Source organism: Halichoerus grypus, chromosome X (genome assembly GCF_964656455.1).
Source record: "Halichoerus grypus chromosome X, mHalGry1.hap1.1, whole genome shotgun sequence".
Taxonomy (NCBI): Eukaryota; Metazoa; Chordata; class Mammalia; order Carnivora; family Phocidae; genus Halichoerus; species Halichoerus grypus.
Genome location: NC_135727.1, coordinates 34,091,943 through 34,105,053, shown reverse-complemented (window position 1 = coordinate 34,105,053; position 13,111 = coordinate 34,091,943). Strand labels below are relative to the sequence as shown.

The following is a 13,111-nucleotide window of genomic DNA, read 5'->3' as shown; positions in this document are numbered from 1 at the left end:
GAAATAATTTAACATTTCCTCAAATTGCTAAACATAGAATTACCATGTGATTCAGCAATTCCACTCCTACATATTTATACACAAGACAAATGAAAACATACATCTACACAAAAAACTTGTACATCAATGATCATAGCAGTATTATTTATATTAAGTAGCCAGAGTGGAAACAACCCAATTGTCCACAAAATGTACAATGGAATATTATTCGGATATTAAAAGGAATGAAGTACTGATACATGCTACAACATAAATGAACTTTGAAAACATTATGGTAAATAAAAGAAACCTGCCACAAAAGGCCAGATGAAATGTCCAGAATAGGCAAATTCTATAGAGACAGAAAACAGATTAGTGATTACCTAAGCCTAGTCTAGATGGAGGTGGGGAGTGAGGGGGGAATGGGGAGGTACTGCTAATAAGTATGGGGCTTTAGGGGGGCTGAAAACATTCCAAAATTACATTGTAGTGATGGGTACAGAACTAACAACCAATAAACTATACACCCTAAGTGGGTGAATTTTTGGTAGTGAATTATAATCTCAACAAAATGTTAAAAAGGAGTAGGCAAGGATAAATCTGGAAAAAGATGATCTGTGTCTTAAAATATGAAACTGGACCTCACACTATTATATAAAAACCAATTCTATATTGATTAGGAACTTAAACACCCAAAACAGACCTTCAAAACTCTTAGTAAAAAATGTAGGTGAGGGGCGCCTGGGTGGCTCAGTTGGTTAAGCGACTGCCTTCGGCTCAGGTCATGATCCTGGAGTCCCGGGATCGAGTCCCACATCGGGTTCCCTGCTCAGCGGGGAGTCTACTTCTCCCTCTGGCCCTCCCCCTCTCATGCTCTCTCTCTCTCTCATTCTCTCTCTCAAATAAATAAATAAAATCTTTAAAAAAAAAAAAAAAATGTAGGTGAATGGGGGCGCCTGGGTGACTCAGTCAGTTAAGTGTCTGCCTTCGGCTTGGGTCATGATCCCAGGGTCCTGGGATTGAGACCTGTGTCTCCCCACTGCCCCTCCCTCCCCAGCGTGTGTGTGTGTGTGTGTGTGTGTGTGTGTGTGCATGCGCGCTCTCTCTCTCTCTCTCTCTCTCTCTCTCGCTTGCTTTCTCTCAAATAAATAAAATCTTTAAAAAAAACAAAAAAAATGTAGGTGAATGTATTTTGCACATTCTTAAACAAGACACAAAAAAGCAGTGACTAAAACGCACTGACAAATCTTATTGTATTAAAATTTTGCAACATTTGCTCATTCAAAGCCTTCTTAAAAAGCAAAAAGGCAAGTTATAAGCTAGGAGAAAATATTCACAGTACACAAAACTGACAAATGAGTACTGTTAGGAATACTTTTTTAACTCATAGAATTCTGTAAGAAAAGGACAGTCCACCAACAGAAATTGGGCAAAATAAATGAAAAGTCATTTCACAGTACAGGAAACACCTATGGCCAACAGACATTCGAAGATATGTTAACATCACTAGTGATGAGCAAAATGTAAATTAAGAAACACTTCACTGAAGTACCTTTTTAAACTCATTTGGCCAAAATGTGTAGATCTGACACTACTATGTGTTGGACATATGGATTCATAGGATCTCTTATACATGTTGAAGGAAATGTACATTTTAAACCAGTTTGGCATTATCTCAAGTTGAACACTGACATGCCATATAGCCTAGAAATTCCACTACCAAGTATATGCACAAGAGAAATTCTCACACATGTACAACACGAGACACAATAATGCTTACAGCAGCACTGTTTGCAAGAGCAAAACTGTGGAAACAACCCAAATGGCCATCAGTGAGAAAGTGGATAAAGTGTAGTATAGTCACACAATGAAAGCTAATGCAGCCATCAAAATAATGAACTACAGCTTCACACAACATTTTGGATGAATCTTAGCAATTTAATATTCAGTAATATAAAAATCACCAGTCATATAAAGCACAGTGTATGCATTAGCTTTTTTACATTTTTTTAAATATTCAAAACAAGGAATAAGCCATGTATTGTTATGGAGCTGGCTTACTGGCTCCAAGGTGTTTTAGTAGCTACAAGTGACAATCAGACCTGCATATTAGAAAGAGTGCTCTTGCGGTGCCCGGGTGGCTCAGTCGGTAAAGCGTCTGCCTTCCGCTCAGGTCATGATCCCGGGGTCCTGGGATCGAGCCCCGCATCGGGCTCCCTGCTCCGCGGGGAGCCTGCTTCTCCCTCTGCCTCTGCCTTTCTCTCTCTCTGTCTCTCATGAATAAAAAAAAAAAAAATCTTTAAAAAAAAAGAAAGAAAGAAAGAGTGCTCTGGCTACCATGTAAAGAACTAACCCGGCTTGAAACAAATATGAGGCAGAGAGATTATTCAGGAAAACTGTAGATAAGTGCAGTTAAAGGTGAGGAGAGGAGGACCTGAACAACAACAATAGCAGTGAGAACAGACAGGAAGGAAAGAGATCTGAAAGCTATTCAAAGAGCTATGACCAACAGGCCTTAGTTCCTAACTAGTTATAAAAGGGAAGGGAAGGGAAGAGTGGAGAATCATTCCTAAGTTTCTGGTCTGAGTGACCAGGGGGCCTAGGATCAATAACAAAGGTTGATTTTTTTTTTAATATATTTTGAGTTTGAAGACACTCTGGGATGTCACTATGCATACAATTTCCTCCCTTCATGGGTAATTATAAAATCTGATCCTCTCCCTTACCTCCAATCTCATTAATAAAGCCCTCTCTGCTGTTCTACCAACGCAATCAAATGTCATCTCTTCCTCTTTGAACCTGCATTGCACTTTGCTTTCACTTATGACATTTATCTTACTCTAGCCCAGTGATTCTCAGTCTTGGCACCACTGACATTTTGGAACAGATAAGTCTTTGTTGTGTGTGGCAGTCCTTCCTGTGCACTGTAGGATGCTTTGCAGCATCCCAGGCCCCTCTTACCCGCTAGATGTCAGTAGCATTCCCAAGTTGTGGCAATCAAAACATTTCCAGACATTACCAAATATCCCCTGGGGCAAATCTTCCCTCATTGAGAACAATTGATCTAGCTTATATAATAGATAGGTGAGTACAGATAAGTGAGTACATGTTTTATACCACTATGAAATCATAAATCCCTTAAGGCAGCAACTTTACAACCTTGTCCTTTTACGTAAAATAGATAAGTCCATTCTTACATATTAAGGCAGGTTAAGGAAAAAGTTACCTATGTCGATTTACTATTTTTAACTTATAAATATCTTCAAAAGTACTTGATTTTCCATTGACACAGACATCCCCAACCAATTAGCTCAAAGTATTAAGGATTTACATATTGTAATTACTTTTTTAAGAGAGGAAGATTTCTAGGCTGCACATTCTAGAGTCTCTTTGGGGTATAATCATTTAACAAAGTGATTTTTGGATGAAAGCCAAATTCACAAATGTTCTAGAATTGGTTAGTCTCCGTAGAGTTCAAATAAAAGTTTATGCTGCAGTTATTTTATTTCCGTCTTTGGTCACCTTAAATCCCTAATATTATACATAAAATTCTACTGAAAAAGATTGAAGTAATTAATTTAAAAGTAAAGTGACAAAAATCTGTCACAAATCATAAAAGAGTACAGAGAATTAGCAACGTCCACAAATAGGAAAAGACTTACTTCCCTATTTGGAAAAAACAACTTTTCTTTAAAATTTTTCATACCAAAACATACATTAGAAAATAGCCATTGTTTAATTATCCATTATAGTACATTGACTGACAGTCTGTAAGTGGAATACTATCAATTTATAATTTATTTGAAACAGGAGAAATGTAAAGATTAAAATTTAAAACTTGGCCATTAGCAGACTTGAGTGCACTAGTTTTAAGTGAGACTAAACATAAACTTAGATTATTGTTATAAAACTGATTTGTACAGTTTCCTCTTATTACCTTAAATGGTTCCCTGGAGTGGAAGGTGTTCCTTTCCATAAAAGGGAAGCAGACAAAACTTTCTTTTTTTTTATTAAGATTTATTTATTTATTTGTCAGAGAGAAAGAGAGAGCGTGCGTGCACGAACGGGGGAGTGGCAGGCAGAGGGAGAAGCAGGCTCACCACTAAGCAAGGAGCCCTACGTGGGACTCAATCCCAGGACCCTGGGATCATGACCTGAGCCGAAGGCAGACGCTTCACCGACTGAGCCACCCAGGCGTCCCAGACAAAACTTTCTGAAACTTTTCAGAGTATTACAAGGCTTCAAGAAGTACCCCCAATACAACCAAAGTGTAACGAGAAAGAGAAAACCAAGATTTCCCCTCTTGGTCATGATGAAAATCTCTGTAGAATGAGGGTGGGCATCACACAGTTTAAGCATGCCTTAGAGTGGGCTGCTGGGGTGGGCTAGGAGAATGACATGCCCTTCTGCAGAGTTTCAGAGTGCCTTGGAAATTAAACAAATACCACCATCCAGGGAATCAATAAGCTGTAAGTCTTCAATTATTTGTATTTGTGAAAAATATTTTTATTTGTGAAAAGTGTTCCTAGCATCATCTCTTATTTTGTCAATAAGGTTCTGGATCTTGTCCAGCTTTATGTTTTTGGTAACAAATAAGTGCTTCAGAGTTTGTATTACAAATAATCTAAATTGTGTAAGACTGATGAATCACAGACCTGTACCTCTGAAACAAATAATACATTATATGTTTAAAAAAAAAAAAAAAGAAGATAGTAGGAAGGGAAAAATGAAGGGGGGGAAATCGGAGGGGGAGATGAACCATGAGAGACGATAGACTCTGAAAAACAAACTGAGGGTTCTAGAGGGGAGGGGGTGGGAGGATGGGTTAGCCCGGTGATGGGTACTAAGGAGGGCACATATTGAATGGAGCACTGGGTGTTATACGCAAACAATGAATCATGGAACACTACATCAAAAACTAATGATGTAATGTGATGACTAACATAACATAATAAAATTAAATTAAAAAAAAAACCAAATAGGGGCACCTGGGTGGCTCAGTCGTTAAGCATCTGCCTTCAGCTGAGGTCATGATCCCAGGGTCCTGGGATCGAGCCCCACATCGGGCTCCCTGCTCAGCGGGAAGCCTGCTTCTCCCTCTCCCACTCCCCCTGCTTGTGTTCCTTCTCTCACTCTGTCTCTGTCAAATAAATAAATAAAATCTTTTAAAAAAATAAAAAATAATTTTAAAAAAACAAATAATCTAAATCAAGATATTAAATTTTAAACTTTAAGCAGTGTGCCTATAAGCCCAATTCTAAAATATCCCAATCAGCCACTTCTGTTCTTTTACCTGTCATGTAGTATATATAATTTTTTTTCATAAAAGATGATATGCTCATATTTTCCAAAGCTACTAATTTAGCTGCTTACCACACAGTCTTAATTCTGTACTGTAGCTTATTCTCCATATTGGTTCCTTAAAGCATTATGCTCTATTGAGTACCTTTTTCTATGCTCATCAACTTTTTCCCCAATGACACTGCCTCATTTCTTTAAGATTAAAATTTAAGACATTAATGTCCCCAAACATCTACCTTCACTTTTACCTTAGTAAAAGTCAGGTTACTTCTCCCTTCCATGGCTAACAGCTCCCCACCCTGTTCTTGCTTCCCTTGCCTTCAAATGAAGGTCCTCTCTACTCCTCTTGGATTTGAACACTGAGCTCTCCACATGTTCCCTCCTCTCAGCCTCTCAGTATGTTTGTGAAAATACAGAGTAAACCTTCGGTTAACATCTGCCCTTAACACACATTATCATTCTCAACTCTGTATTCATACAATTTCTCTTCTGAAATTCTGCAACTTTCCCTCCTACCTAATCATAACTTGATCCCATACTGATCATTTACCTCAAGATTCAGCAAATACCTAACTTTAAAGGAAGCTTTCTCAAACTAACTTAACTAACCCCAATAAAATTAAACCTTATGCCATAGCTTCACATCACTTACTTGTACATTTTATAAATGTATACAATTTTGAATATTGTTATATAATTCTTTTCTTTTTTTTGAACTGTTTTAGTAATTTTTTAAAGTTTATTTTTTTAGTAATCTTTACACCCAATGTGGGGCTCAAACTCACGACCCTGAGATTAAGAGTCGCATGCTCTTGGGGTGCCTGGATGGCTCCATCCATTAAGCATCCGACTCTTGATTTGGCTCAGATCATGATCTCAGGGTGGTGGGATCGAGCCCTGCGCCAGGTTCCATGCTCAGTGAGGAGTCTGCTTGAGATTCTCTCTCTCTCCAGCGTGCTCTCTCTCTCTCTCTAAAATAAATAAATCTTTTTTTAAAAAGTCACATGCTCTTTCCAACTGAGCCAGCCAGGCACCCCTATAATTCTTTTCTAATTGTTACACATATTCCTGTACATATTCAGCTATTTAATAGACTCTTCAAGGACAATAGCCAAGTCCCTTTCTTTTCTATTGGCTATAATCATGTTTCCAAAGTTGGAGTTCAATAAACGCTTGCTTAATGAATCTATTCTAAAACCATCAGAAAGAGAGGCATGAAGACTACATACACAACACAAAACACACTGCACACAAAGCAAAAATTATATAACATATTAAGATAAATAAGCATTTATTTTTCAGAATACATAATCTATTTATTAGCATAGTGTGTAGTTTAATAATACCTTTATTATATAGACAGACTGCATTACAATGGAAATAACACTGGAATAGTGAGTGCTAGAGTAAAAAAACCTAGGCTCTGACCCCCACTCTGCCATACACTAGCCATTTAACTTTGGGCAAATCACTTAACCTCTCACAACAATGAGTAATTACTATGTACTGTGCCAAACTCACAGGGTTATTATTAGGATACAATAGCATAATATACATGAAAGTGCTTAAAAATTTGTAAAGAGCTGTAATACTTTAATGATGAACATACCCTCCAATTTAAGATTAACATTTTATTTTAAAATGTGAACTTACAAAAGAAAGAAATTAAGGAGCAACGATTTATACTGTAGAAGAATTCATCACTGAATAAAATAAATCACTGTGAGGTCCAGCAACTCAAATTCAATCTAGAGCAATTAAAATATGAGTCAACTGTCAAAAATGTGCTTCACATTCGATTTTTTAGGGAGACATTTATTACACAAAGCAAGGTAGATATTTGAATCAGTCCAGAAAATCACAATCACAAGTTCATTCCATTGAATGTACTAAGAGGGCCTTCACCTCACAACATAATCAGATGCTGCAAAGTTTATCTGGCTCCATTTTACAACCTGATAAAATGCACCATGCCCCACAGTTGAAGGGGTGAACCAGCACATGTAGGAAATACTAGAGTTGACTCCAGGTTTACAGGAAAACACGTGATTAACCAGGACACAGCACCATCTGATGCATGTAAGAATTCCTAAATCTGTTTCACAGACCTATTGTTTATGGAATAAAGAGGTATGAAGAAGCAGAGGGAGCAGCTGCAAGTAGGCTGAGACTTATTTGTAGCGTTGGTGACAAAGTCAAATATGAAAGTTTCAGGATCTGTTTGAGTGGCTATTAGAATCATTTTCAAGCTCTCTTAGGTCAACAAATTATCACAGTATCCAGACAGACTAAAATGTTCTAGGCAATTTCCCTTTGCCCTGCCAAGTCTACCTATAGACCATCTAAGACAAGACATTACAACAAGAGTCAGCTACTTTCCTGAAATGGATCACGAACTTTCTCATCCCTGTTCTTATGTCTTTATATAGAGGATTTTAATCAAGAAGAATCTGGAAGGCAGATATATTCAAAAAGGTCATGAGCACAAACCACCAATTGAAGATTCAAATAAATTAGCAAACTCTCCCTTTTAAATATTAATCTCCTGAAAAGGCTGCCATAATTAGCTTCAAGCTACATCCCAGCAAAAGAAAGGGGAGTGAGCTGAAGAGGGGAAAAGAAACGAGGAGAGCAGGAGGGCACAGGCAGGTGAAGATCACACACCAGAAATGCAAAAAAAGGTAAAAAGACACCAAAGACAAACTTCACCAACAGCTACCAACCATCCATCTTCCCTCAGAGCAAGACTATTAATAGAGAAAACAAGATTTTGCTGCTACATGTTTTGGGGGCACTATTTTCTTAATGCCAAGTTATCCAACAGTATCAAATGTAAACCAGGGTTATGCATGGTAAATGAAGAAACTATAGCTTCCTGGCAATTTGCTATTCACTATAGACATGATATAATGAAAAAAAAGTCTCTGCTTCACCAAGTCTGTTAAAAAGAATATTGAACTAGATCTTGAATACATAGTTCCTAGTTTTGGTTTTGACCCTCTTGACAAGTGACTTTAGTCACTAAATTTTTATCAATGTTCGCATTCACCTAAACAGTACTTCTTGAGTACCTAAAAAATGAACTATTTTAGAGTTTCTCAGCCCTGCCTGCACATTAGAATCACCTGGGAAGACTTTCCTAAAAAAAGATTCTCTTGGCCCCTGAGATTCTGATTTAATTGGTCTGGGGTAGGGCCCAGGCATACGTTTTTAAAAAACACTCCCTTGCGATTTTAACGTGCAGCCCAGGTGAAGAACCCCAGGTCTGTTTTGTCTTATGTATATGTGAGGAACAGCAAAATAATGCAAAAAGCCCTCCCTGCTTCCTTTCAAATCTATCAATTTTCCCTTCTTATCCAATTTAGTTTTACCCCAGATTCTCACCACCTCACACCTAGATTAACAGAATACCTTCCTACCTATTTTCCCTTCCACCAGTCTCTTCCCAACCCAATAAAACATTATATGCTTGCCTAACTCATCAGTTTGGTTCTGAAACATTATCCCACTGAGAGTCATTTTAAGTATAACAATACCAACAAACAGAACTGGTTTCATCAGAGGATACCGTATGTTTACAGATGTGTATGTATGCGTGTGTACGCGTATGTATGTATGTATGTATTATCTGAAACATGCTCTATTTTTCTTCAGTTCCAGTGTACCCACCTTCATTCATACATAATGAATACTAGTCTCTTTACATACAAAAATATTGCCCCTAAATTGTTCACGACTGAATTTTGTCAAAAATGAATGGTAAATGAATCACTCACAAATATGTCATTTAAATTTTGAACTGTTTCCACAAGGAAACACACATTCAACTGAAAAAAAAAAAAGTAAAATGAGGTGGAATCGTCTCAAAAATCCTGTGTTACTGTAGACACTGATAAAGTTTATGACGAAAGAATGCTTAACAAGAACAAATATGGCTCTGCTTTGTGTTAAAGCTTGCCTCAGAAAAAACAAAACAAAACAAAACTGAAGGCTTAAAAGCCGAAGGTTATAACCACATAAGATGATATTCAAGTTTATGAAAAATATTATCAAGTACAATATAAGCAATATATAATGAGAAGACTGAACAACTATATGACTTATTCCCTGCCCTTAAGGAGCTCTCCAGCTTCTCAGGGACAGCATGACACAAACATTAAAGCCAGCCCTAGCAAGTAAGTGGTAAAGGTAGTAAAGTACCGTTAAGAACTCAAAAACAGGAGACTGCTATGGACTAAGGGAGTTAGAGACAGCTTCCTGGAAAAGCTGGGGCTTGAACAAAATTAAATAGATGGAGTAAAGAGAAAAATCCCAAGCATGTGGGTGATCTTCTACAAAGATGAGGCAGAAATTCATTATATATATTTGAGGGACAGGGAGTTAACCTAGTTGGAACAGAGGGTTCTATGTAGGAGTGTTTGGGATGGTAAGGTTGCAATAATAAACTGGAGCTGTACAGTGAAAGCCCTGAATGCCAGGCCAGGATGCTCAAACTTAGTCCTACAGATATACCCTTTACAGGTTATAAAGCACAATAAGCAAAACAACATATGCTCGTAATGATGCAGTATGAAACCATTTTTCCTGAAACCTTTAAAGAACATACCAAGTCCTATAATATTTTGCCAATATATTCATAAATATGTGAACATATTGTTTAGGAAATCTGTTCAGAGTGAAGGAGTAAATACTCGAACATGCTTTCCAAAATACAACATCAGTGATCGATTACGCATTCATAGTTCTTAGGTTAATTCCTAAGAGAATAATTGAGTGGAAGGCTTCAATTTTTAGGCTTTCCTCCTCTCCCCACCCTCCTCCCAACACATACCTAAATTTAATATCCAGAAACTGAATGCACTGAAATAGTGTTATTCTGAAAATAAGAGGCCTTTATTACTTCTCATTATAGGTGATTCTACTTACTGTACTGTTCCAAAATTACTACACCTATCAAAATAATTTTGTCCATGATTTCTTTCAGTAAAGCAAATATAAAAGATAACAAATGCAAAGATTATGAAAAGCAAAAAACCCTTTCATCAAACGAAAACGTATTTAAAATAATCCGCATTGGTTTATAAGGCAGAGGGGAAAGAGAGTATGTTCCTAACAAAAAATGCCATCCACAACAAAGAGTACCAGAGAGTATAGGAAGAACGCTACAATAGCCAATTTCTCAACCAAACTGATAAGCCATTAGCCCACAACTCCCTAAAGAATAGAGTTAATTCTGTTTCTCAAAAATGCCTTCAAATTTTTTGGCTATTTCTGCTATAAAAATTAGGACTCTAACATAACTCAAAACAAGGATCCTTTCCCCTAGTATACCAGACATGTTAGTGATTGATTGATTTCATTTGCCACAGCAACAAATACTAATTTAACCACCACTACCTTCTCAACACCAGGAAAATGAAAAATCTGTCTTTAAACGCATACGTGACCAGAAGGCAAGAATATTCTGGGATGATTAAAACACACACACAAAATAACACATAAAAACCGTGGCAATGCTGCGGCTGCACGATGAAAAGGAATATGCCTTTCTTCCAGGCATGTATGCCTTTAAAGAATATGTGTAGATTGTGATTTTACGTATTGTCTCCCCCACCACCCCCCCTCCGAGAAAGATGAGAACATCCAGGAGAGTTGGAAGAAGTGCATTAAGGAAGGTGTCAGTACCTCCCTCCCTACTCCTTACTGGGGAAACTCGCTTTAACAATACTGCTCTTTCACCCCTCACATCCCGCCCGGTTTCCATACATCTTCCAGTCAACAACCCTCCCCCCCCCACTCCCACCACCACCATTCCCTTCTCTCTCCCTCACATTCACGAGAAAAGGCTGCTCCGACTTTGTCAGTCTCGCCGCCCCCGCGAACCCGCCCAGACCAGCAGTCCAACAACGCAGCCACGCAGCCACCCACACCCCCCACCTCCTCCTTCGGAGCCCAGCTTCCCCTCCCCCCCCACCCCGTCCTGTCACCTGCTTGGGTGGTGTCCGTCAGGTCGTAGCCGCTGCCGGGGAAGTCTCGGAGTTTCCTGCCACTGAGGCTCAGGATGCCGGAGTTGCCCGCCTCCTCCAGGGCCCGGTCCAGGCTCCTCACCGTGTGTTGAGGCTGCAGGCTCCCCGGGTTCCACTGCGGCCCGTTGGGGAACGGCTGACCGAAAAGAGTCGGTACCGGGATGGGCACCACCAGGGTCCCGCCGCCACCGCCGCCTCCCCCTCCGGCTCCGCCACCTCCCCCTCCCGCTGCGCTACCGCCACCGCTACTTCCACCTCCACCACAACCGCCGCCCCCACTGTTAACACCACCTCCCTGACTCGCCGCCATGTTCCTGGGAGAGAGAATAGCCCCCGACAATACTCTCAGCTTGTGCCGCGAGTGTAGGGGGTTCTTAGGACGCATGCGCAGACTGGGGGGCGGGGGGGGGGCGAGGTAGAGGGTGGGAAGGAACCAGGGGGCGGGCTGGGAGGAGGTGTTGGGTAGAGAAGAGACGGTGTTCCAACGTGCAGAACGGTCGCTTTAAGAAATGTGTGATCGGAGGAAGGATGCTAAGTCTCGGTTCCGCTGCTTTGGGTACCAAAATCTTGCGAAGCGACACCAGCTTAACTACAGGTCATTTAGCGGTCTGTCCCCAGATCTGTAAATTGCTTCACCTTTCTCGCTCTGCAAAACAAAGGCAAATATATTAGGTAGGGGTGAAAGGGATTCGTTTCAGAATATATTGAAACGGCATTTAGAAGGACTATCAGCCACCTTATTGAAACGCTTACCGCAAATGCCTCAGGAATTGTTTACCAGTGTTGACACGGAGAGAAACGGTGGAGGGTTATTTGGGGAGGGAAACTGGTGCAGAATTGAGTTTTAAGCATATATGAATTTTGCCATAATTTAGAATTCCAAAATAGGAAAATCCTTTTTAAATGTTTTCAAGGAAGCCTCTCGTTTCAGTATGTGTGGGTCTCAGCCAAACTGCTGCCTTCCAAAACTTGGAAAAGTTCTCTGCATTCTGTTCTAGCACTCTTTGAAGTTGTGCCAAGATCTCCAAAATATCTCAGGTTTCTTCTCATCATGTCAGTATGGCTGATGGAAAACTCTTTGATCATTACGCAACCTTAAAGTTTATTTTCGAAATAAAGGTTTTGGTTTTAGGTGGAACTCTGTAGGTTTAACACTGGGGGGTAATAAGCTAATCAATCTTCTACTTTAGGAGGTCATTTTTAGAACATGAACCCAAAGGCCACCGTTAACCCTTCTACCCCCATTCAGAATACTCAAAACTTTTTCACTGATACTAAAGTGACCCCCCCCAAAAAAGAAAAAAAACCATGAGAATATTTGGACATATTCAATCATCATCAATTTGAATATCCAATGCATCTCTTTTACATCCATTTCAATTTGAGCAATCTGCCAACAATCTCATTTTCTTAGAGAAATCACAAAAGTTAATTTGCCATTGGCTCTACTTTGGGGAAGAATGCAAGAAAAAAAATTGTGGCTATCCCTACAGGTTAATTAAAATGATTATGTTGCAAGAAATTACATTTGCCATATGCATGACCCACAGAAGGAACAGAACTGAGAATCAGACTCTACAATGAATTAGCTAGTGAAATCAAAGTATTTAAACCCACTGGTGTCAGAAAGAAATGCTGTACCTTATATCTCATCTTTATATCACAAATCAAATCTCAAAGTATTGATATTAAATAAAATTAATTAAATAAAATAAAATCTCAAAGTATTGAGATCGAATAAAATTCTCAAAGTATTAACTGAGAACTTCCAGAATCAAGAAGGGGAGAGGAGAAACTAAATTCAT

At 39.1% G+C, this 13,111-nt stretch overlaps 1 protein-coding gene across 5 annotated transcripts in view; it reads right to left on the bottom strand.

Moving 5' to 3' along the window:
- The window catches only part of LRCH2 (leucine rich repeats and calponin homology domain containing 2), a 106,439-nt gene extending 94,823 nt beyond the window's left edge, over window positions 1-11,616 (bottom strand). For 4 of the 5 annotated variants that reach the window (XR_013444463.1, XM_078063842.1, XM_078063843.1 and 1 more), the window contains exon 1: window positions 11,268-11,616. Coding sequence is in view for 3 of the 5 variants with exons in the window: in XM_078063842.1 (XP_077919968.1) it covers window positions 11,268-11,616 (349 nt within the window). In the remaining 2 variants the exon portion in view is untranslated. The remainder of the gene's footprint in view (window positions 1-11,267) is intronic. The other variant, XM_078063846.1, reaches the window with a different exon arrangement.
- Window positions 11,617-13,111: the final 1,495 nt, after the last annotated feature.